The 25,175-nt window shown below is 45.3% G+C and overlaps 1 protein-coding gene across 2 annotated transcripts in view; it reads left to right on the top strand.

Moving 5' to 3' along the window:
* The window catches only part of LOC109908505 (cadherin-4), a 346,117-nt gene that overhangs the window by 309,367 nt on the left and 11,575 nt on the right, over positions 1 to 25,175 (top strand). For both annotated transcript variants that reach the window (XM_031793959.1, XM_020507161.2), the window contains exons 10-13: positions 5,131 to 5,316; positions 10,389 to 10,642; positions 18,743 to 18,885; positions 24,882 to 25,118. In XM_031793959.1, the coding sequence (XP_031649819.1) occupies positions 5,131 to 5,316; positions 10,389 to 10,642; positions 18,743 to 18,885; positions 24,882 to 25,118 (820 nt within the window). The remainder of the gene's footprint in view (positions 1 to 5,130; positions 5,317 to 10,388; positions 10,643 to 18,742; positions 18,886 to 24,881; positions 25,119 to 25,175) is intronic.

Here is a 25,175-nt window from a genome sequence, read left to right as displayed (position 1 = left end):
TCATTCAAGGGTTTTTCTTTATTTTGACTATTTTCTAAATTGTAGAATAATAGTGAAGACATCAAAATTATAAAATAACACATATGGAATCACGTAGTAACCAAAAACGTGTTAAGCAAATCAAAATATATTTGATATTTGAGATTCTTCAAAGTTGCCACCCTTTGCCTTTATGACAGCTTTGCACACTCTTGGCATTCTCTCAACCAGCTTCACATGGAATGCTTTTCCAACAATCTTGAAGGAGTTCCCACATCGTGGAGGCCAGGTCATCTGATGCAGCACTCCATCACTCTCCTTCTTGGTCATATAGCCCTTACACAACCTGGAGGTGTGTTGGGTCATTGTCCTGTTAAAAACAAATGATAGTCCCACTAAGTGCAAGCCAGACTGGATGGTGTATCGCTGCAGAATGCTGTGGTAGTCATGCTGGTTAAGTAAGCCTTGAATTCAAAATAAATCACACAGTGTCACCCTCACATCATCACACCCCTCCTCCATGTTTCACGGCAGGAACCACACAATGCGGGTGAACATCCATTCTCCACAAAGACACGGTGGTTGGAACCAAAAATCTCAAATTTAGACTCATCGGACCAAAGGACAGATTTTCACCGGTCTCATGTCCATTTCTCATGTTTCTTGGCCCAAGAAAGTCTCTTCTTATTATTATTCTTATTTCTTTGCAGAAATTCGACCATGAAGGCCTGATTCACACAGTCACCTCTGAACAGTTGATGTTGAGATGTGTCTGTTACTTGAACTTTGTGAAGCATTTATTTGGGCTGCAATTTCTGAGGCTGGTAACTCTGAGTCTTCCTTTCCTTTGCGGTCCTCATGAGAGCCAGTTTCATCATAGCTCTTGATGGTTTTTGCGACTGCACTTGAAGAAACTTTCAAAGTTCTTGAGATTTTCCAAATCAACTGACCTTCATGTCTTAAAGTAATGATGGACTCTCATTTCTCTTTCCTTATTTGAGCTGTTCTTGCAATAATATGGACTTGGTCTTTTACCAAATAGGGCCATCTTCTGAATGCCACCCCTACCTTGTTGCAACACAACTGATTGGCTCAAACACATTAAGAAGTAAAGAAATTCCATAAGCTAACTTTTAAAAAGGCACACCTGTTAATTGAAATACATTCCAGGTGACTACCTCATGAAGCTGGTTGAGAGAATGCCAAGACTGTGCAAAGCTGTCATCAAGGCAAAGGGTGGCTTTCTTTGAAGAATGTCAAACATAAAATATATTTTGATTTGTTTAACACTTTTTTGGTTACTACATGATTCCATATGTGTTATTTCATATTGTTGATGTCTTCACTTTTATTCTACAATGTAGAAATCAGTTTAAAAAATAAAATAAAAACCTTGAATGAGTACAGATTTGTCCAAACTTTTGACTGGTACCGTATATGGTTTCTAACTTAGAAAAGTATTTTGTACATCAATTGTACAACGGATATAAAAACGCAAGATCTTAATTTCTATGACTCACATAATCTTTATAGAAAAAAAATCTAAACAAATTTGAGTGTACATTAGCAAGCCAGCAGCAGCTGAAATAGAAAGTGATTTCTCTCCTCTCCGAACCCCCCCCCCCCCACCCCCCCGCTTTTAGCTTGTGGCTATCAAGTGTCTAACTGACTGGGTTTAGGATATTTACTAGCCCATACCAGTGACAAACTTAGCTATGTTAGTGACATAATTGTTGTTACATTTTGACACAGGCCCTTGAGCAGGCGTATTCATGCATGTATGTGTATTTCATTAACCCTGTGTCAGTCATTAAGCCACGCCGAGCCCTCCAGTGGCCCAGGGGCGATCGGAGCTGATTAATTCAGCTGTTTATCGGAACTCCAGTGCAAAAAAAGGAAAGAGCTTACGCAGGTGGAGCGCCTCGCGGCACAATCATTAGGAGAGAGCTGAGAGGTGAGGGAGAACGGGGGAGGGAGGCACCGTACGACAAGAGCAGGGGAACACAGGGATTTAGGAAAGGTAAGAGACAGAAATGCGAGGAAAGAAAGGGACATCAGCAAAGGCGGTTTATTATGAGGCTTCACATATAATATATGTATATCCGACTGTACGGTATGTTTTGAGGCCATGTGGATGTCTTGTCAGCATGACTTTTAGCATGTGTTTTTTTTTCTTCCTATCTGCAGCTTCTCCGGGTTGTGAGTAGGTGGGTGTGTTGGGGGGCTGAGGTGCTGAAAACAGCAGAAGTATCATTTTCACGCTGGACGTTACCATAGGAGTTAGCATTAGCATGCACCCTGGGAGGCCAATAAGATCCTTACGAGGATGAGTTAGCAGATTCGCTAAGCATGTGTCAGGCGTAGAGCTCATCAGCGCTATGTTGCGCCACAGCCACACAGCAGGGGGGCAAGCACAGAGAGAGGGGTGGAGAGGGAGGAGAGGAGAAGGTTGTGGGCTGCAAGGCCCGAGAGTATGTAGATGGGGATAGGGTGGAGGAGAGAAAAATGAACAATAGAAGGTGGTGGGTTGAAGGGGAAGAGAGTGAGGAGACAAATGAAAGCCGACAAAACATTTTAATGGCAGAAAAGTTTCTTCCAACAGTCATTTGTTCAATAATTTCACCACTTCTTTACTCCGCTGACCATCAATGCACATTATACAAATGTTCCAGAATTGGATCTGCTGTGGCATCTATGATGTACAATTCTAGCTTTTCAATATCCATAAGGAGAACACACACGGTCAGGACCACTGTAAATCAGACCCCCTTTTTTTATACTATATTAGGATTCTACAGTTGCGGTAGCTGATTGATGATAGTAGTTTGTAACGGATGGAGTCTCATCCACTGTATTTTTGTTGTGTTGAAGTGCATGTCAATCACCCAGCACAAATGGGGGTTAGCTGAATAAATGCTGTGGCGGATATTGATGATGATCGCCCTTGTTATTTTGCAAAGTGGAGGTCTTGGATTCACAATGAGCAGGGCACTTTTTACAAGCTACCTCTGCAAATCATCCAGTTCACCAGTGGGCTACATAAAAGCCACTTTGTCGACAATGAAGGCCATTAAGCAAATATTTAGTGTTTGCAGCAAACCCAATAAATCTATCAAAGCGTCCCAGAAATAGAAAGTTTGGAGAATTTCTCTTTAATGTTACAGATTAATATTTCATCAGGCCTATCAGAGGCTGACCTATTTTTCAAGGCGGCAAGGCAGGCAGGCAGTGGGTGGGGTGTTTATGTGTTTCAAAGTGGATGTGTTCATCTGTTTGTGTGATTATCTTTGTACTTTTGCCTGTGCGTGTGTGTGTGTGTGTATATGTGTTCCCCATGCTCAGTAGTGAGGAATAATCCCAGCCAGTAGGAAACACCAGCTTGGCCTGGATCCTTTTCTCCTCTCTCATCCTGACATCACCTGGGCTCCATGATGAAGCTCTCTGTCACCCCCATCTGCCCCTCTCCCACCGCCCTCCCCTCCCCTTCTCTCCCCTGCCTCCCCCTCTCCCCTTTCCCCCTACCACCCCCTCTCTCCTCTCATCTGCCTCCCCCTACCTCCTCCTGCTCTGCCTCCCCCTCCACCTCCCCACTGCCAATAATGTGACGGCAGGATGAAGACAGTCCTCGTCCACTATTACTTTCACTGTGTGATTATTCCTGTGTTCTTTCTGTTATTCACTGTGGGCCTGGAACACCTTAAAATGACACCCCTCTTAAGCACAGACCCACTGGGCACAGACGTCAGTTTAACGTCTATTTTTATTGACATTTGGTTGACTTCTCAACTAACATGAATTCAACTTGAAATCACCCCTCCCCCCAAATAATCACAGTGATATTGGACTTATGAAGTTCCCTTACGTTGATGACTTTCCACATTGATTCAACAAATTATTTATGTTGAGATTACGTGGAAACAAAGTTGATCCAAGCAGTTTTTTCCCCCGTGGGGACCCTTGTTCTGTAGACTCTATAGCAGCCTTTGAGTTTGTGAGTGTGGTTATGGATGGTCCCTATACTGTATGTCCCTAAATGCCTATTATAGAAAAAAACTTTCCTCAAATCAGCATGGAGAATACCCTGGCCTAGCCAACAACAACATCAAAACAGACTTAGTGAAGTGTGTATACACACACACACACACACATTCGCACGCTGCCTCTTTATCCAATCCCAGCAGACGAACAGGACCACCCCGGGAACCCTCTTTTTCCTGAAGAATGTCATTGGTTCTCTAGACGACCATCTTGCTAGAGCTTCCTAATCTCACTGTGTTTGTGTGCTGGGTCACAGTGTGTCTCAGCCTCAGCGTGTCTCGGTGGGGGGGCCTAATGTTATTGTGTGTGGTCTATGCAGACAGAGAAGGTCTCCTGCGCCTGTAGGGCAGGGATCATCAGCTAGATTCAGCCACGGGACGATTTTTTTCTTGAGCGGATGGTTGGGGCCCGGAACATAATTACAAATCATTTATAGACTGCAAATTGTCTGCAAGAAGCCCAAACAAATATAATATTTGACAACAACAAAAAAAATATATATATATATTTTTACATTTGTATACTATCACATACAGTATGTATATCTACAGTATATCTCTCTACTTTCCCAAAATGTCAATCACTTGGAGCTGATTTGCTGTTGTCTATACAGTCTTTTATATCCAACAATTAAAATAATAAAATCACCCCGCGGGCCGCCAGCTAGGGGGGGCCTGCTTGACAGACTGCTAAGCTGTGATCAGTTCCCAACCATAACAGACAGACTGACTCCTCTGCTGTCCTTATCAGGACAAAACACATGTGTTTCTGCAGGACATCTAAAAACCCACTCAGAGACACACAAACACATGTCCACTGCCGCTTAAGCCCTCCCAAAAGCAGGCCATTTCTCTCTCTCTCTCCATCCCCCGCTCCCTCCATCAGTCTCTCAGAAGAACAGAAAGATGGGGAGAGGGCAATAAGAACATTCTTAAAAATGTTGAGGCAGAGGATAGCGCGGGTGTTTAGCTTGTTTAATGCCCCTAACACACCGAAGTAGTGCTTGTGGAGTGACGGGATAGTTAAGCCAATCGACTGCCTACTTACACAAAGAAGGAAGCGGTGGAGTCTTCTGCTAACTCCTCTCATCTCTCTCTTTCTTACCCCTCGCAGTTTTCAGGGGAGGTCCCAGAGAACCGGGTCAATGTTGTGGTTGCCAACCTGACCGTGATTGACCGGGATCAGCCACACTCGCCCAACTGGAATGCCGTGTACAGGATCATCAGCGGAGACCCGATAGGTCACTTCACCATCATCACCGACCAACACACCAACGACGGCATGGTTACCGTAGTGAAGGTAAGGCCCTGTGAGCAATCAAGACAATGGTACATGATCTCAAACAACAAAAATGCCGTGGAGAGTTTTTCCACTGAGATTTACATCTAGGAAAGTAACAGAAATTAAAGCACCCAATTCTGTTTGACCTTTTGCTCTGAAAAACATTTGATATTGAATGGGCAGGTGGTGCTAAAATAGTGAACGATTCCACGTCAATCAGCAACTGAAAACGGATATTCTCCAGGTCTCACCTAGACCCACTTATCATATCCATTTCAAAAGCACACTTCTTCACCGAGCCTACAGAAAGGTCAAGGTTGAGTGAGGACTGTTGTTGTCAGGTCTATATCGTATGATATTTTATTTTAGTAACCATACGACATGTCCTTGTGAGGTTGATGTAGCACATTCAGTGTTATCCCATTAATCTGTGTGTTGCGTGTCAGATCTATAAGTCAGTGTGTGTCCGCCCCAGGCTGTACACTAGCTATAGGCTGGGGAGGGGCAGCTAAGGACACAACACAATGGGAGCTTTGACTTTGAAACCCCCTAGCTAAGTCTAATTGAGGGATAGGGTAGGTCCTTCACAAGCACATGGGCGCGCATGTATGCACCAACCTCGCACGCACACACACACACACACACACACACACACACACACACACACACACACAGTGAACCCGTACACACACATATATAATGGCTACTAAGACCATTGCAACAAATTCAATATTGATTTCTCAATTACAAATTGCAGTGGTGTTATAATGTTCTAGCTACTGAGGTGGATGGATACAACAACACAGCCGTGTCTTGTCATCCTATCTGTTTACCGTTTTAGGAACAGGCTTGTGTGTGAGTGTGAGTTTTTGTGTGTGTGCGTGCCTGTACAGGTATACTGTATACAGCGTGTATATTTTGACTAGTTTATTGATGAGCTGCCCCTGCAGAGCCAGTTGTAATTCCTCTTTCTGCTCCTTTTGTCTGTCTGTGTGACTCTACAATAACATTTTGAGGAATGGCATTTAACACCCCTCTATTTCTCTCCGCACCTCAGGCACTGGCATTTTGCTTTCCTTCATTATCTCTAGATGACTGAATTTTTACACTGAACCAAACATATTAACGGAATAAGTGTTGGTCCCATGTTTTATGAGCTGAAATGAAAGATCCCAGAAAGGTTCCATACGCACAAACAGCTTATTTCTCTCAATTAGTGTACAAATTGGTTTACATCCCTGTTAGTGAGCATTTTGCCTTTACCAAGATAATCCATCCACCTGACAGGTGTGGCATATTAAGAAACTGATTAAACAGCAGGATCGTTACACAGGTGCATCTTGTGCTGGGGACAATAAAAGGCCACTCTAAAATGTGCAGTTTTGTCACACAATGCCACAGATGACTCACGTTTTGAGGGAGCGTGTAATTGGCATGCTGACTGGAAGAATGTCCACAAGAGCTGTTGAATGCTACCATTTTTTAAAAATTGTATCCGTTATTTTACCAGGTAAGTTGAGTGAGAACAGGTTCTCATTTGCAGCAACGACCTGGGGAATAGTTACAGGGGAGAGGAGGGGGATTAATGAGCCAATTGTAAACTGGGGATTATTAGGTGACCATGATGGTTTGAGGGCCAGATTGGGAATTTAGCCAGGACACCGGGGTTAACACCCCTACTCTTACGATAAGTGCCATGGGATCTTTAATGACCTCAGAGAGTCAGGACACCCGTTTAACGTCCCATCCCGAAAGACAGCACCCTACACAGGGCAGTGGGATATTTTTTTTTAGACCAGAGGGAAGAGTGCCTCCTACTGGCCCTCCAACACCACTTCCAGCAGCATCTGGTCTCCCATCCAGGAACTGACCAGGACCAACCCTGCTTAGCTTCAGAAGCAAGCCAGCAGTGGTATGCAGGGTGGTATGCTGCTACCATACGCCGCCTCCAACGTTGTTTTAGAGAATTTGGCAGTACATCCAACCGGCCTCGCAACCGCAGACCGTGTGTAAATACGACAGCCCGTGACCTGCACGTCCGGCTTCTTCACCTGCGGGATCGTTTGAGGACACCCACCCGGACAGCTGATGAAACTGTGGGTTTGGACAACCAAAGCATTTCTGCACAGAATCCGTCTCAGGGAAGATCATCTGAGTACTCGTCGTCCTCACCAGGGTCTTGTGACTGACTGCAGTTCGGCGTCGTCACCGACTTCAGTGGGCAAATGCTCACCTTCGATGGCCACTGGCACGCTGGAGAAGTCTGCTCTTCACGGATGAATCGCGGTTTCAACTGTACCGGGCAGATGTGGCGTGTTGGTGAGTGTTTTACTGATGTCAACGTTGTGAACAGAGTGCCCCGTGGTGGCGGTGGGGTTATGGCATGGGCCGGCAAAAGCCGCAGTCATCGAACACAATTGCATTTTATCGATGGCAATTTGAATGCACAGAGATACGGTGAGGAGATCCTGAGGCCCATCGTCGTGCCTTTCATCCATCGCCATCACCTCATGTTTCAGCATAATAATGCACAGCCCCACGTCGCAAGGATCTGTACACAATTCCTGAAAATATCTCAGTTCTTCCGTGGCCTGCATACTCACCAGACGTCGCCCATTGAGCATGTTTGGGATGCTCTTTCACAGCCATTGAAGAGGAGTGGGATAACATTCCACAGGCCACAATCAACTGCCTGATCAAGAAGTGTCGTGCTGCATGAGGCAAATGGTGGTCACACCAGATACGGACTGATTTTCTGATCCACGCCCCAACCTTTTTTTTTAAGGTATCTGTGACCAACAGATCTGTATTCCCAGTCATGTGAAATCCATAGATTAGGGCCTAATGAATTGATTTCCTTATATGAACTGTAACTCAGTAAAATCTTTGAAATTGTTGCATGTTGCGTTTATATTTTTGTTCAGTGTAGAATACTTTTCATCACTACTCGCTCCCTGATGTACAATTGAGCAGGCAGGCAGGCGGGCAGCCGTAAGCTGCCGTAGCAACCCCAGGGAGGATATCAGGAAATCATAAATTAAGAGCCAGGAGCAGCGCGAGGAATAGACCGTCTCAACAAGTAAACAGGAAGGCTTTGAGTCTCTCTGGGGAGCGGAGCCGGAATGGCTACCAACTCTAATCGGTTTCACATCAGACAACCTGGAACGCATAGGTAGCAGGGAAACGGGGGAACATCACAGAGCCGCATTTGAATTCTTGTGGTATGTGTTTACTGAGGAGGCCTCTCTGGCTGCTAGTGGAGGCACATCAGCAGAACACGCTGACATCTCTCACATGCTTACTGAGACAGCTCCCCTGGGACCCATCGCTGCTCCGTAAACAAGGACTGAGGTCTTAACCCGCACATGTCACACGTGTAGAGAACTCTCTGTGGAACCAATAAGGAATCCTGGATTGAAACAGAGGCACCACAGAATCAAATACAGACAAACATACACACACATGCGCCCGTATGCACACACACACACACACACACACACTATTTTGCCTTTAATAAGTCATTAGGATATGTAAATTCAAGAAGCCTGTGATGAACACAGGAAATGATAGGGGTGACTACACACCAGAGAGAAGAAAGGAGAGGAGCGGGAAGGAGGAAGTGAGGAGTAGATGAGAGAGTTGCCAATGAGGAGAGGAGGGAGGGTAGATTATATTAGGAGGAGGGAGGGAGGGAAGTGAGGAGAAGGGGGAGCAGGGGAATGGAAGCACTTAGGAGGAGAGGGGATGAAGAGCAGATTCGGGAAGGAGAAGAGGAACGAGAGGGATGGAGTAAAAGGTGGAGGGGGAGATGTAGTGAGTGATGGATCACAGGAAGGAGGTGGAGGCTAGGTTATTGACCTTTAACCCCCTCGTTCTGCTCTCCTCCCCTAGGATGTGTGTGTGTGTTAGTGAGCCTTCAGATACGCCGGACCTCCCTGTGCACTGAACACCACTGGCTATGGATCAAAGAGCTCCGAGTACACTACTGGTTCACCCCACACAGACACACACAAAAGGGCAGGGCACGCCAACACCAGCCATCTCTTCTTATTACTTGTGCACGTACACACATACCCCACCGTGGCATCTGTCAGATCCAATCCCCTCATCACCCTGGCTGCTTGATTATGAATGCTTTTTATATCTCTGCCCGTCATGTCCGTTCGCTGCTAACACTGAGGCGATGCAACACACAGATGTGCTCCAAATCATTACAGTCACAATCAAACCCAGCAGACACCAGCCCCCTTGGCGCTAATCATCAACCGGATAGCTAACTGTAATCAGACCGAGCATCACGCAACACCCAACATATTTGTTTGTGTGTTTCTGGTTATTTGAATCTGGGTTTGTGTTGTCTTCATTAAGCCAGCCCAGAGCTGTCGCTCTGTTTTAGGGTCACAGGGCAGATCGCCCTTGTAGGTGGCTGGAGCTAGCCGATACACACGCGCGCACACACACACACACACACAGTGAGGAGTTTACCCAGCGTGAACTGAACAGGGAGCACTACAGCAGCCAGTCCATGAATAGTTTAAGGCCTGCCTAACCCACTCAGTGTTAGCAGGGTAACTACAGGTAGGGGTATAGAGGTCCCTCTAAGTTTAACGGTAACGTTGTTCAAATTCATCCCAGCTATCGCGGAAGCTAGCACTGCTCAGCACCAGGACTCAGCTCTCTCTCTCTCGCTCTATCGCTCTCTCTCTCTGTCTGTGCGTGTTTAACACCTGTAGGTGGAGGATAGAGGGACTGAGGAACTGGAGGAGAATGTTTAAGTGTTCTGGGGATGGGTGGGGGTTAGATAGCACTGTGGGTTTGATCCCTCTCTTGTTATTTCTCTCCCGTATATATTTCTTCTCACCATAGTGCAGGGTTTGTTTCTTTCCTGCTTTCTTTCTCCCGGTTTATTCGACCTTTCCTAGTATTCTCTTATTATCCATCTCTCTCGCTACCTCATCATTGATTTGTCTTCTGTTTGTATTTGCCTTCCTTGTTCACTACAGCTTTGCCTCTTTCTCGCTCTGATTGCTATTACCGTTTGACGGACTGTGAGATGACTGATTGTAACCTAATTATCTCCACCTCTCCAGCCGGTGGACTTTGAGCAGAACAGAGCCTTCATGCTGACGGTGGTGGTCAACAACCAGGCCCCGCTGGCAAGTGGGATCCAGTCGTCCCTCCAGTCCACATCTGGGGTCACCATCTCTGTGGTAGACATCAACGAACCGCCCTACTTCCCTACTAACCCCAAGTCCATCCGCTTTGAGGAGGGCGTCCCCGCTGGCACCTCTCTCACCACATTCTCAGCCAGCGACCCTGACCGTTTCATGCAGCAGAGCATCAGGTACTGGACACACACATTTACACACACACACATACAGACACACAAACACACACACATTCACGCATGCACGCACACGCTCACACTCTCTCCCAACCCTGACTGCTTCCTGAGCTGAGCATTAGGTACAGTGGGGAACTATGCAAACAAACTGTCTCCTCTCTCTCTCTCTCTTAAGATTTCTATGTAAACTCACTCAGTACAGAGCTGCCCTTCCCCCTGTATAAACTAGCAGTAGTGGCACAGTGGCCAAGTGCCATCTTAGGGCTTATACAGGCAGCAAAAAGTAGTTGCAAAAAAATATATGTTTTATATTGTATGTACATAAGCTTTTTTCTATTTACATTAGCAACGGTATGCCACATGCCAAGAGAGAGTTCGGGGGCTTGGCGATGTGACGTGACATGAATGTTCTACCTCAATAGCACAAGTGTACTGTAAATATCACAGTAGCCAGTAAGCATGCAAACTCTTCAACTAGCTAACATTATGCAAGCACCTTTTCATCTACCATATTACACTCTTGATTCATGCAAGAAAACCATGTGACAATCTTGAATAATGCAACAAATCACAAGCTTGTGCAGATATTTAAAGGTTTCTTTTCTCGTCCATGCACTCATTCATTTAGCTGCAAGACCATTACACGGGAAAAAGTGGCACAACCGCTAGCTAGCTAGCTAACGTCAAGTAACAACATTTGTAACAATTTCAAGTTCATGTAAGGGAATCAGTCAATTGAAATAAATGTATCTGTTGGTCACAGATACCTTAAAAAAAGGCAAGGATCAGAAAACCAGTCAGTATCTGGTGTGACCACCATTTGCCTCATGCAGCGCAACACATCTCCTTCGCATAGAGTTGATCAGGCTGTTGATTGTGGGCTTTGGAATGTTGTCCCACTCCTCTTCAATGGCTGTGAGAAGTTGCTGGATATGGCGGAAACTGGAGCACGTTGTCATACACGTCGGTCCAGAGCATCCCAAACATGCTCAATTGGAAACATGTCTGGTGAGTATGCAGGCCATGGGAGAACTGGGAAATGTTCAGCGTCCATGAATTGCGTATGAGGTGATGGCGGGGGATGAATGCCACGACAATGGGCCTCAGGATCTAATCACGTTATTTCTGTGCATTTAAAATGCAATTGTGTTTGCTGTCCATAGCTTATGCCTATGCATACAATAACCCCATCGCCACCTTGGGACACTCTGTTCACAATGTTGACATCAGCAAACCAATCGTCCACACAACTCCACAACTCTGCGGTTGTGAGGCGTCTTATGGGAGATAATTTCAATTCTCTGGCAACAGCTCTGGTGGACATTCCTGCAATTTGCTGCTCCCTCAAAACGTTTTTAGAGTGGCCTTTTATTGTCCCCAGCACAAGGTGCACCTGTGTACTGATCATGCTCTTTAATCCGTTTTTTGATAAGCCACACCTGTCCGGTGGATGGATTATCTTGGCAAAGGAGAAATGCTCACTAACAGGGATGTAAACACATTTGTGCATAACATTTGAGAGAAATAAGCTTTTTGTGCGTATGGTACATTTCAGCTCATGAAACATAGGACTAACACACATACTGCGTTTATATTTTTGTTCCGTGTATATCTGTTTGAGTTTCCTGTTGTTCAATTTACAGTCTAAAAATGATTTCTAATTATGTTCTGGACCCCTACCATCCTGTCAACAAAAAAATCGGCCAGCAACTGAATCTAGTCAATGATCCCTGCCTTAGAGCAAACCATGCTTCATTTCATCAATATCATGCAAATCAGTACATGAAAAAACACATTGCGACTGACAAAGTTGTTAGTTCTCTGCTTGCTTTTGCATTGAAATAAATTCTGGTGGTCCGAGATTCCCTTCAATTTCAGAATAACCGGCTGTTACTGCAATTTAGGTAAAAACTCAATAAAACAAGTCTCCAATATAAGGATGCCTATACATTTAATCTCTTTCAAAACCATTATGATTTTTACTGTAGGAGCATTTGGCTCAATGATACAATTCTGTTTACACCCAACGGCTCAGAGAGGCGGTGACTCTTTAGGAAGGCTCTCCTGCAACCTCCGGCGGTAGTGGTTCGAGATGTGACCAGTTCGCAAGTTTACATTGCAGTATTTTCTCTAAATCTGTAGGCAATCTCTTGTAGTGAGAATAGGGCCATACGTGCACGGATACAAAAAGAGAGAGCGACAGAGAGAGAGAGGGAGGATGAAAGTGAAATGGGGACCATGGTTCTTGGCAGTGTCCATCTCTCAGCAGTCCAGTCTGCCAGTGCTCGCTCGGCGCCAGCACAGGGCACTGCGTTAGGAGGGCACGAGGGTTAATGGGGAGCACTGCCCCCTGGGTAACCGAAGCCATGTGTATTCTAAAGGTATAGATAGGACACACACACATACAGCATCTGGCCCCTGCTCGAAGGCCTGACACAGCAGTCTGTACACCTGCAGTGTTCCCAGGGCTCTCACACTATTGGCTGTGAATCTAAACCAACCTTTTAACGCCGTCTGTGGAGCACAGCAGTGTCTTCACTTCCTCAATGTCAGCTGATTTATGACATGATTATGTTGATTATGATGTAGGAGGGAGGGGCTACATTTTTCTTTCACACATACTTGCAAGCACGCACATACAGTCACTCACCCACTTAAACACATGTGTGCAGTGGTGGAATAAGTACCCATACTTGATTAAAAGTAAAGATACCTTAATAGAAAATGACTAAAAATAAAAGTGAAAGTCAACCAGTAAAATACACATTCAGTAAAAGTCTAAAAGTGTTAGGTTTTAAATATATTTAAAGTGGCAATCAGCAGTAGAAACAAGAACACAGTGACATCCCTTACCCCTGTTTCGGTAAGAAGCTGGAGCTGGAGAAATGTAACCGCTCTCAAATTCATAAACAGAGCTATGGATGCAAGGACTAATCATCCATGATATCAAATGATAGTTTTAACCATATTGTGAGGCTGTATAGTGTTTGTTTACATTTTCTTTGTTGGAGTAAAACAAGTTTATATTTGGGGATCTGATGGTGTACGACAGTAAAACTAAGCTCATGAGGCATTTATAAGTTATATTCTTCAAGAATCAATAGGTGCATATCATTCATTTATACGTCCAAGAATGGATGTAGCAACTACTGATTGCCCCTTTAAGTATGAAAAGTAAATCATTTAAAATGCCTTAAATTAAGGAAACCAGGCGGCACTATTTTAAATGTTTTTTTTTCATTTACGGATAGCCAGGGGCACACTCCAAAACTCAGACATTACAGGGAAAATGTATGCAGTAAATAATATGTAGTGAAGTAAGAGTACAAATTCCCCAAAATATGACTTAAGCAGTACTTTAAAGTATTTTTACTGAAGTACTTTACACTACTGCTAGTGTGTATGTATGGTGTTTGTCTGTATGTTTTCTCCCTGGCTGGGTCAGTCTGGTGACTAAGTGGATTGCTGTGTCTATGAGAGGGCCAGGCCATCACCTCCCCCAAACCCCACATTCATCATCATGTACCCTTTTCCTCTCTCTCTCTCTGGGGCAAAGATCTAAACAAATTTGCCAGTTAATTGCACTGCAAATTAGTGTAAATTATAATTATAATTTTTGGAAGATGCCAAAGTCACCAGCTGGGCTCTCTGTCTTGCTGCAGCTCTCTGTCTTTCTCTTCTGTCTCTCTTTGCTTTCTCTCTCTCTCTCTCCCCCTCCCCCCTTTCCCTCTTTCTCTCCCGATCCTTTTCCTTACACCAGTTTTAGTCCGCAGTACATCTTGGAGATAAGTTTGGGTAGCTGAGGCACACTGTGTTCTGTCATGGCCTGCCTCACACATTCACACTCTCTCCTTTTTTCTTTCTCTTCCTCTTTTCCTCTCTCTCCACCCCTCTCTCTCTCCATCTCTCTTTCTCTCTCTCTCACACACACACACACACACGCACAAACACACACTGATACACAATCTCCCCACCACAATCAATTCTTCTGCACATCTAGTGTTTTACCGTAGCCCAGCCCTGAAACCTTAAGAAACTAGTGGGACAGTTTGCCCACATCAGCCTCCAATGTGGTTTCGTCTGAGAGGTCCCGTGTGGCTCAGTTGGTAGAGCATGGTGCTTGCAATGCCAGGGTTGTGGGTTTGATTCCCACAGGGGACCAGTATGAAAATATATGCACTCTGAATAAGAGCATCTGCTAAATTACAATAATCTGTATTGCAGTCCTATAGAGTGAGAGGCGTAAAAAGGCATCGGGCTTGGATCATGCAGGGAAACTAATCACTTGGATTCTTATTCCTCAAAGGAAATGTAATCATACATAATGAATGTGTGCTAAGTCACACCAATCAACCAAACCATGTATTATCTTGTTTGTAGTCAGCCATTACACTCCGTCCTCACAATCAGACACGGGGGAACAGAAACCATGCAAAGTTTTAATGGGGGTTTTATCTGTGGTTTTTTGGTTTTATTATCAGCTGAAACTTTTGATCGGAAGCCCATCTTAGTAGCCAAGTGAGCAGAGTTCGTGTGTGTTGACTAGCTAGCAATTTGTCACGACTCATTTTTTTGGGGTGACTGGTTTGAGGCACAACTCCCTTTGTATGTGTGACTACTGCCAGGTTCAAAGGTCAGAGATCTCTCTATGTGACTGAGGGAGACCAGACAAATGTAATGTGAGTGTAGGAAAGAGGTGCTGCTGAATGAAGAGAAAAGGAAAAGGCAATGAACAAGATGGAGAGTGAGAGGAGGAAAAGCAGGGACCGGGGAGGTTTGGAGATTTGAAAGAGGGAAGGGGGAGGTCAGGACCAGAACTTGACAGTTTTTCTTCAGACTAATGGCAGGCAGTGAGTTCTAGGGGTGGTTGAGGGGGGGACAGAGGCCAGGGTATGGGGGAATGGGAGGGGGGAAGAGGGGGAGGCTTGGAGAGAAGAATCAGGCATTACCTGTCAGAGCCAGACGAGCGAGGCGAGGTGTGGGATTGGAGATGCACGCATAAATGATTACCCAGACCACCCTGCATGGGCTGGAGGAAGGTGAGGAGGACATGTATTTTTGAATATCAAGGACCGGCTTTGAAAAAAAATACATTTTCTTCCTCCTACCACTACTATCGCTAACCCCAACAGACTTCATACTAGATCGTATTCACTCCTCACACCCACTTGCCAGTACCACAAAGCTGTCATATGGATAGAGAGACTGATCAAGGTAGTAGGCAGACGATGGAATTATGCAGCTTGGATACTAACACTTAATATAACTTGCACTTCTCCTTGTTGTCTTTTAAAGCACCAGAGCTAACAATGGCTGTCGGTTCCAGACAGTAGAGAAGCAGTAAGAACCAAAGAAATGAAATGATAAAACTGCCCACCAACCCCAGGTTTTGATATCAGCAATGAAATCATAGAATTGACTCTGGCCTGCCAAGCCAGATTGCTGTTACTTGAAAAGTGCTTTTCCCAGTCGTGTACTGTTAGGTCAGTTGGAGAAGGCAGCAGTAGTCTGTGTTACGCTGGTGACGGTTCTTTCACACACTGACTCGCTCACCAGCTGCTGTGTTCGGGTCTTGTAGAATGTGTATGTTTGTTTCGTGTGTGTGCAAATCAAGTGGGATCGCTGGAGGTGGGGGACTCTGATCCGTCGGGTAGATTTAGCTCGGCGCCAGTTCTGTAACGTATCCAACGTCTGTCACTGCGGCAGCCAGGCGTCCCAACAGAAACAGGAAGTGACACTTCATTTGCTGACTGCTATGGCGACTGCCAATCACCCAGGCAGTGGGATTGGCTCACAGTGTGGCGAGACTATAATGTGGTCACTATGGGTACGACGAAGCAAAAGCCAGCACAGCTTTCCCTTGGATCTGACACATCATCCTCCGTTAGAGCTGACAGTCACGTGAAATCCCAGCTGAAAATCTGACATTCAAACTAGAAATTAATTAAGAGGAAGTGATGTTCAACACGAGCCGCCGAGATTGAGATCTGCACTCAGGACCCACTGAGGTGCCCTTAATGTGCCCGATTGTTTAAAGAAAATGTCTAATTACACACCCGATCGTCTCTTCAATGCGGGGGGGGGGGGGATTGGCTTGCGCTGGAGTGCTATAATGCACTTAATAAACTTGATCTAAGTTTTATTTTAACTGTGTTAGGCACTGTTTGGGGGATTTAATTAATGAGTAATGTTCGAGCGTCAGGCTCTGGGGAGCAGACCTTTTGTGTAATGTCTTTTATCATCACAGACCTCTAACTTTTAATGTTACCACATAAGGGAGGGGGAGAGAGGGACGAGAGAGGACAGAACCATAATGGAGGTGAGGGGCGAAAGGGTGTGTCCATTTCCCCCTCTCTACCTCTTTATTTCTCTATTTCCTGCTCACCAACTCCAGCCTCAGGCTTCTTCCTCTCCTTCTCAGGTGTGACTGCTCTCCACTGGAGACTTAGAGTACAACCTGGACCTGCCTCCACAGACAGACAGAGACCTAGAGTACAACCTGGACCTGCCTCCACAGACAGACAGAGACCTAGAGTACAACCTGGACCTGCCTCCACAGACAGACAGAGACCTAGAGTACAACCTGGACCTGCCTCCACAGACAGACAGAGACCTAGAGTACAACCTGGACCTGCCTCCACAGACAGACAGAGACCTAGAGTGCAACCTGGACCTGCCTCCACAGACAGACAGAGACCTAGAGTACAACCTGGACCTGCCTCCACAGACAGACAGAGACCTAGAGAGAGAAGAAACCATAGATAAAAAGAGCAACACTGATGGATACATGCATACACAGACTGTAACAAGGTTATTTCATGTTCATGAATGTAGCATCTTCCCTAATGAAACCCATAGCGGGTGGTAACTGTAACAAAAGGCCTACAAGTTTTAAGAGATTACGTTACCCCAGGGAACCTATTGCGGGTGGTAACAACAGAAACACGGTAGCTTTAATCACGTCAGGTGAGTGTCACAAAACAAGGTTGATATATTCTCGTCAGGGGAATTTAGCGAGAAGTGTCAGCCTAATTGCATTTGCAACACAGCTCCTTTTATTGCATTTCCGTTTCTGTTTTTGCGTGTTGCACTCGCATCATAGAGAGAGAGAGAGAGAGACTGTTCTATAAAGCCAAACATCTTACATCAGATTCCATGGGCAGTAAGCTTCAGCAGCTTCCGAACACAGTCAGCTACTGTCTTTCTCCTCTCGCTCTGTCTTTTATCCCTGCCCCCCTCTGTGCAGGCCACACTCCCTCCCCAGTAGTTATTTCACAGGCTGCCAGTTCCAGTCTGCGGGTAGCTGCCCGCCGCGCTGACCACTCGGCAGTGTGGAAATGTCATCCCTCTCATCCCATTCCCAAGGCCGCGTAGAGCCTGGGATACAGCCCACTAGCCTGCTGGGAAAATCCCCACATCTTCTCCACAGGGGAGAGATTACTCCCTCCAACCCTCTCTCTTTCCATTGCTCCATCCCTACATTTAGACCTTCTCTCCAGCCCACTTACCGTAGTGCAGGCCTATGGGAACATGGTAGACATCGTTAGAGAGCCTGAGGGAGAGGGTATGGGTATTAGGCATGGAGGCCTGTTTGCAGGTGTGAATGTGTTCTCTACGTCAGTGCATATGAAACACGGATGTAGAGGAGAGAGGAGAGAGAGAGAGGAGAACCCAGGCAGATATCCACACAGGGATTTCTGGGTAAATCATGGAGATTATACCCTTATTTTTCTCTCTCCTATCTTGGAATAATACCTTCACCTTCACCTGCTCCCCTACCCCCCCCCCTTTACTCTCATACACATTTACATAGTTACAGTTTAAAGTACAGGGATGTGGAAAATTAGGTGAAATTGACTGTAAGCTACAGGCTGTGAATGAGATATTGATGAAGTTTTAAACTGGGTTTTGTGTAACTGGCATACAACTGAACAGCACTTTTGAAAGTGATGTCCATTCCATTGATTTAGTCGACATATGTTAACCGCCGCCTTAACCTGCTTACCATCCTCCTCTTCGCTGATGAAGAGTGAGTATACATCATTTCTCTGAACCTGTTAGTCTAAACCTCCTTCTCTCCTCCTCCCCCTGTCTGTCCAGGTATTCTAAACTGGCCGACCCAGCTGACTGGCTGTCCATCAACAACACCAACGGTCAGATCATCACCACGGCAACCCTGGACAGAGAGTCCATCTACGTCAAAAACAACATTTATGAAGCCACCTTCCTCGCGGTTGACAATGGTGAGACCCATTGTCTGTGCTTGTGCGTGTGTGTGTGTGTGTGTGCGTGTGTGCGTGCGTGTGTGTGTGTGGCATAAAAAGAGAAAGACTGAGAGAAAGGAGAGAGGAGGTGCAGAGGACAGAGGTGGGCCCAGTGGGGTTGAGCAGATACCAACCTAAAGCTGAATTAGAGCTGAGACTCCTGGTAACAGAGAGCTAGTCATGCTGTATCGACCGGTTCTCCTTTCTTCCCTCGCTTCGCCTCTCCGCCTCTCTTTCTTTCTCCTCTGCCCATCCACTGCAGTGAGTGTGGCACATCCAGTTTGCTCTGCCACCCAGTTCAAGATTGAGCTTAACTGAGCACAAACTCAATCCCAGCAAACAAACAAACTCTCCTTTTTTTCTCATGCGGAAGCAAACAGAATGCTTTTCCCCTCCCAAAGTGCCTTATCAGTGACGTGCAGTGCATTGGTGTGTTTACCTAAAGTTGGGATGGCTTTGAGGAATGATTGACACTGCCTGTGTGTGTGTGTGCGTGTGTGAGTGAGCGTGTTCCCAGTGATTGGCAATGTCAGAGACCGTGATGTGTAACTTCCTGTGTTGTTTTCTGCAGCGGGGGTAGGAAGTGTCCCAGCTAGCACATAACGTTCTGAGAACCATATGTTTCTTAGAACTTGGTGAGAGCTTGGTTGTCCTATGGTTATTTTTGCATACAACCTTCCTACAACATTCTGGGAATAGTGAAGGACACTCAGCTAGCACATAGAATTCTGAGAACCATATGTTTCTTAGGTGGGAATTTCAGTACTTCAGCATAACGTTTTCTACAGGTTTCCTCATGGTTCTATTTAAAATAATGTTCTCTGAATATTAAGAAACCTTTCCATAACAAGCACAAGAAAACATTCGTAGCATTCAAAGAACGATCTAAGAATATTATTTCGTAACATATACTTTCCTTTCTCAACGTCAACAAAACTCTCTCTCTCCTCTATCTTGTTAAGTGTGTTCAGGTGTGTTGGCCGCGGCAACTAATTGGCCACACCTGATCTTAATGAGTGCTTGTTTCGTTTGAAATGGGGTCTGTTTGAATAGACTAAAATGAAAAGCTTTGTATGAGTAAAAAAATATATATATACATGTCATGCTAGCTCCTTCCTGGTAGCACAGTGGACTCATTCCATGTATAGAGAAGAGATCATAGGTTGCAATCTCACTGACACCATGCCACAATAAAAAAAGACATGTGTTTGCATGATTAATGTCCATGTGTCCTATCTGTGCTTGTCGTTCAAAACAGTTAACTCAAACTAAGCTAGCAGTGTTATTAAAAAATCTTATTGAAACATGTTCTCAGAACATTATTTAATTACCTTCAAATAACCTTTAATTTCCGTTCTCAGAACTTTAATAAAACTTCCCAGGAAAACTTTCAGGGAACCGTAGTAAAATGTTCTCAGGACGTCCCCTAAAAATGTGCATTCCAAAAACAGGCATTATTTTCTCTTCCGTTCTCAGAACATTTAAAAAACGTTCAGTTTTACCGGTCAGAAAACTTATGGCTTCGTTCTCAGAACCTCCAAGGAACCAAATGTGCTAGCTGGGGTGGGATTAGACAGCAAACCCATTAGGGCTGACACACTCCCGTCATTTCCATGCCTCTGTCTCTCTTTCTCTCCTTTTCCATTCTCCTTTTCCATGACTCATTCTCTGTCCCTGTCTCTCTCCTTACACACTTTTTGAAAGCCCTCTGACCCTACGAGTTGCTTGTGACGTGTTTTGCCTGCACTCTGCTTCTGTCTTCACCTCTGTCGCTCCCCTCTCATCATGTAGAGGTAACCCAGTTTTGAGGTAACCCTAATTGCTCCTGCAAGTCTCTCTGGATAAGAGCATCTACTAAATGACTAAATTGTGTGTGTGTGTGTGTGTGTGTGTGTGTGTGTGTGTGTTCGTTGCAGACTGTGTGGGAGTAGGGGGAGTGTCTGTAGTAATAATGTGTGAGGGATTATGGTAAAAAGCGCTGGGGGTTGTGGGAGGAAGGGAAGATGAGAGGAGTGGGCAGAAACAGAAAGAGGGGGATGACAGTATTTGGGAGAGAAACACTGTCAGAGAGAGAGCTACCGTATTATCATGGCTGTCACCACCAAATCACCTACACACGTCTGTTTTAACCCACCTATGTATTTGTTTATTTCCTTTTTAAAGAACATAAGGGGCGCTTGCTAGATGTCCTTTCTTCATGCCTGAAATCTTTTAGCTGACATCAAGAAAAAAACTAATACAAATCCTTTTGAGGAATTTACACAAACATAATTATTTATTTAGCTGGTTAAAACCCCCATAATTCTCCTATCAGCCTCAGCAAGCTGCTTCCTCATGTCCCCCATACATGACTGGGATTAACGCACTAAACCACCAGACAGGGGAAGCCTTCCAGTGTTCGTGTGTGTGTGTGTGCGTACATGTGTGTGTGCGCATGCGTGTGCTTAGGCTATGTGGTGTGTGTCCTACCACAAGTAGCCTCTTTGTTCCAGGCAGAAAAGGTAGGGAGTAGAGATTGAAACAGTAGGACTATGCAGTGGAGTGAAATTAGGGACACAGTACCCATAAATGCATTGGGCAGTTGCTGGAGGTTTAGCCATGTAGTCATATGAGCAGTGAAGGTAGAAGGGGTCACACACAGACCAGTCTAGGAGGAACTCATCTCCCGGACTTCGATGGAATGAGAACATACAATATGTCACTCGGTCACTCGGTAGACCACAGAGAACGGACTGTCAGGCAGCTACTAGTTTTTATTTACACACCTCTGTTTGTTGTGGATATGGTCTTCATAGGAGTATTGGAGACGGGTACTGGTACAACAGAAAACATTTAAATGTCTCCCCTCCCCTACATTTAAATGTCTCCCCTCCATGGTAAATGGAATTCCTCCTTCGACCACTTCGCCTGTCAGTGAGCCAGCTTCTCCCTCTCTCCACCTCTTTCCCGCTCCTATCTAGTTCTCTTTATTTCCCTGTCCCTCTCTCCACCTATTTCCCGCTCCTATCTAGTTCTCTTTATTTCCCTCTCCCTCTCTCCACCTCTTTCCCGCTCCTATCTAGTTCTCTTTATTTCCCTCTCTTTCACTCTCCACCTCTTTCCCGCTCCTATCTAGTTCTCTTTATTTCCCTCTCCCTCTCTCCACCTCTTTCCCGCTCCTATCTGGTTCTCTTTATTTCCCTCTCCCTCTCTCCACCTCTTTCCCTCTCCTATCTAGTTCTCTTTATTTCCCTCTCCCTCTCTCCAACTCTTTCCCGCTCCTATCTAGTTCTCTTTATTTCCCTCTCCCTCTCTCCACCTCTTTCCCTCTCCTATCTTGTTCTCTTTATTTCCCTCTCCCTCTCTCCACCTCTTTCCCGCTCCTATCTGGTTCTCTTTATTTCCCTCTCCCTCTCTCTACCTCTTTCCTGCTCCTATCTAGTTCTCTTTATTTCCCTCTCCCTCTCTCCACCTCTTTCCCGCTCCTATCTAGTTCTCTTTATTTCCCTCTCCCTCTCTCCACCTCTTTCCCGCTCCTATCTAGTTCTCTTTATTTCCCTCTCCCTCTCTCCACCTCTTTCCCGCTCCTATCTAGTTCTTTTTATTTCCCTCTCCCTCTCTCCACCTCTTTCCTGCTCCTATCTAGTTCTCTTTATTTCCCTCTCCCTCTCTCCACCTCTTTCCCGCTCCTATCTGGTTCTCTTTATTTCCCTCTCTTTCACTCTCCACCTCTTTCCCGCTCCTATCTGGTTCTCTTTATTTCCCTCTCTTTCACTCTCCACCTCTTCTGCCCTCAATGTCAAATGTCTTGCACCGTTGCAGAGTTTAATCGCCAGAACTGTGAGCTTTACATAAATCTTTAAAAAATAAATAATAATAATCTTCTTAATTGGGATTAGGTCTAGACCAGGCCTGGGCAACTCCAGTCCTCTGGGGCCTGATTGGTGTTACACTTTTCTCCTATCACTAGCAATCACACCTGATTTAAACTAATTGCATTTTTAACTGAAGATCATGATTAGTTGATTATTGGTGTGTTAGCTGGGGCAAAAGTATGACACCAATCAGGCCCCCGAGGACTGGAGTTGCCCAGGCCTGGTCTAGATCTATTCCCAATTAAGATGTTGTGTCCGGACTTGAAACGTAAGGGGGCAATTACTTTTTCACACATGGGAATTGGGTGTTGCCTACAGTGCCTTCGGAAAGTATTCCGACCCCTTGACTTTTTCCAGATTTTGTTACGTTACAGCCTTATTTAAAAAATATAAAAAATACACATTTAAGTCCTCAGCAATCTACACACAATACCCAATAATGACAAAGCGAAAACACGTTGTTCGAAATTTTAAAAAATGTTTTTGAAATAAGAAACGGAAATACCTTATTTACATAAGTATTCAGACCCTTTGCTATGAAACTCGAAGTTGAGCCCAGGTGGATCCTGTTTCCATTGATCATCCTTGATGTTTCTACAATTTGATTGGACTCCACTTGTGGTAAATTCAATTGATTGGACATGATTTGGAAAGGTGCACACCTGTCTACAGTCTACAGTCCCACAGTTGACAGTGCAGCTCAGGGCAAAAGCCAAGCCATGAGTTCGAAGAAATTGCCCGTAGAGCTACGAGACAGGATTGTGTCAAGGAACAGATCTGGGGAAGGGTACAAAAAAGGTTTTGCAGCATTGAAGTTCCCTAAAGAACACAGTGGACTCCATCATTCTTAAATGGAAGAAGTTTGGAATCAACAAGACTCTTCCAAGAGCTGGCCGCCTGGCCAAACTGAGCAATTGGGGGAGAAGGGCCTTGGTCAGGGAGGTGACCAAGAACCCGATGGTCACACTGACAGAGGTCTAGAGAACCTTTCAGAAGGACAACCATCTCTGCAGAACTCCAGCAATCAGGCCTTTATGGTAGAGTGGCCAGACTGAAGCCACTCTTTAGTAATGACAGCCCACTTAGAGTTAGCAAAAAAAGGCACCTAAAGGACTCTCAGACCATGAGAAACAAGATTCTCTGGTCTGATGAAACCTTCATCTTCCAACAGGACAACGACCCTAAGCACACAGCCAAGACAACACAGTAGTGGCTTCGGGACAAGTCTCCGAATGTCCTTGAGTGGCCCAGCCAGAGCCCGGACATGAATTCCATCGAACATCTCTGGTGAGACCTGAAAATAGCTGTGCAGTGACACTCCCCATCCAATCTGACAGAGCTTGAGATGATCTTCAGAGAAGAATGGGAGAAACTCCCCAAATACAGGTGGGCCAGGCTTGTAGCTTCATACCCAAGAAGACTCAAGGCTGTAATCACCGCCAAAGGTGCTTCAACAAAGTACTAAGTAAATGGTCTGAATACTTATGTTAATTTGATATTTAAGTTATATTTTTTTATGAATTTGCAAAACTTTCTAAATATCTGTTTTTGCTTTGTCATTATGAGGTAATGCTTTGTCATTATGCGTTATTTTGTGTAGATTGATGAGGGGGAAAAAAACATTTAATCAATTTTAGAATAAGACTGCTACATAACAAAATGTGGAAAATTTCAAGGGGTCTGAATGCTTTCCGAAAGCACTGTAAGTTTCGATTAAATAAATAAATAAAAGAAGTATTCATTTTTGGTTGAACATCTGATAATATTCAGTATCAAAAATATAGTTTTTCACGGCACTGTATCATCTCCACGATTTACCCAGATAACTGCCTGGGTTTCTCTCTCTCGCTCTCGCTCTCGCTCTCTCTCTCTCTCCCCCTCCCTCCCTCCCTCCAAGTCATTGTTCTGTTTGGGTATTGTTTGAAAAGGGCTGTGAGTGCTCTTATCAGTGTGTGTATGGCTTTGCGGTCATGTGTGGCCGTGAGTGTTTGCTTAACAATAATAATAACTCTTCCCTTACCTCATCTCCCCCTATCCTCTTCCTCACCTTTTCTCCACTCCCCCCCTCTCCTACCTCTTCTTCTTCGCCCTCTCCTCCATCCTCTCCTGTCCCTCTCCCAGGCTCTCCCATGGCCAGTGGTACAGGGACCCTGCAGATCTATCTGATAGATGTGAATGACAACGCTCCGTCTCTGCTGCCCCGCGAGTCTCAGATTTGTGAGCGCATCAACCGTAACGCCGGCATCAACATCACGGCTGCAGACACAGACACGGACCCCAACGTAGGCCCTTTCGTCTTCGAGCTGCCCACGTTCCCCGCTAGCATACGACGTAACTGGACAGTGTCACGTCTCAACGGTGAGGGGGCGGGACTTACAGGGGTAGATGGGGGTTGGCCGATGTTTGGCTGAATAC

This window comes from Oncorhynchus kisutch, linkage group LG17 (assembly GCF_002021735.2).
Source record: "Oncorhynchus kisutch isolate 150728-3 linkage group LG17, Okis_V2, whole genome shotgun sequence".
Classification (NCBI taxonomy): domain Eukaryota; kingdom Metazoa; phylum Chordata; class Actinopteri; order Salmoniformes; family Salmonidae; genus Oncorhynchus; species Oncorhynchus kisutch.
Note: the sequence above shows the minus strand (reverse complement) of the source record. Positions and strands in the feature narration are given on the sequence as shown.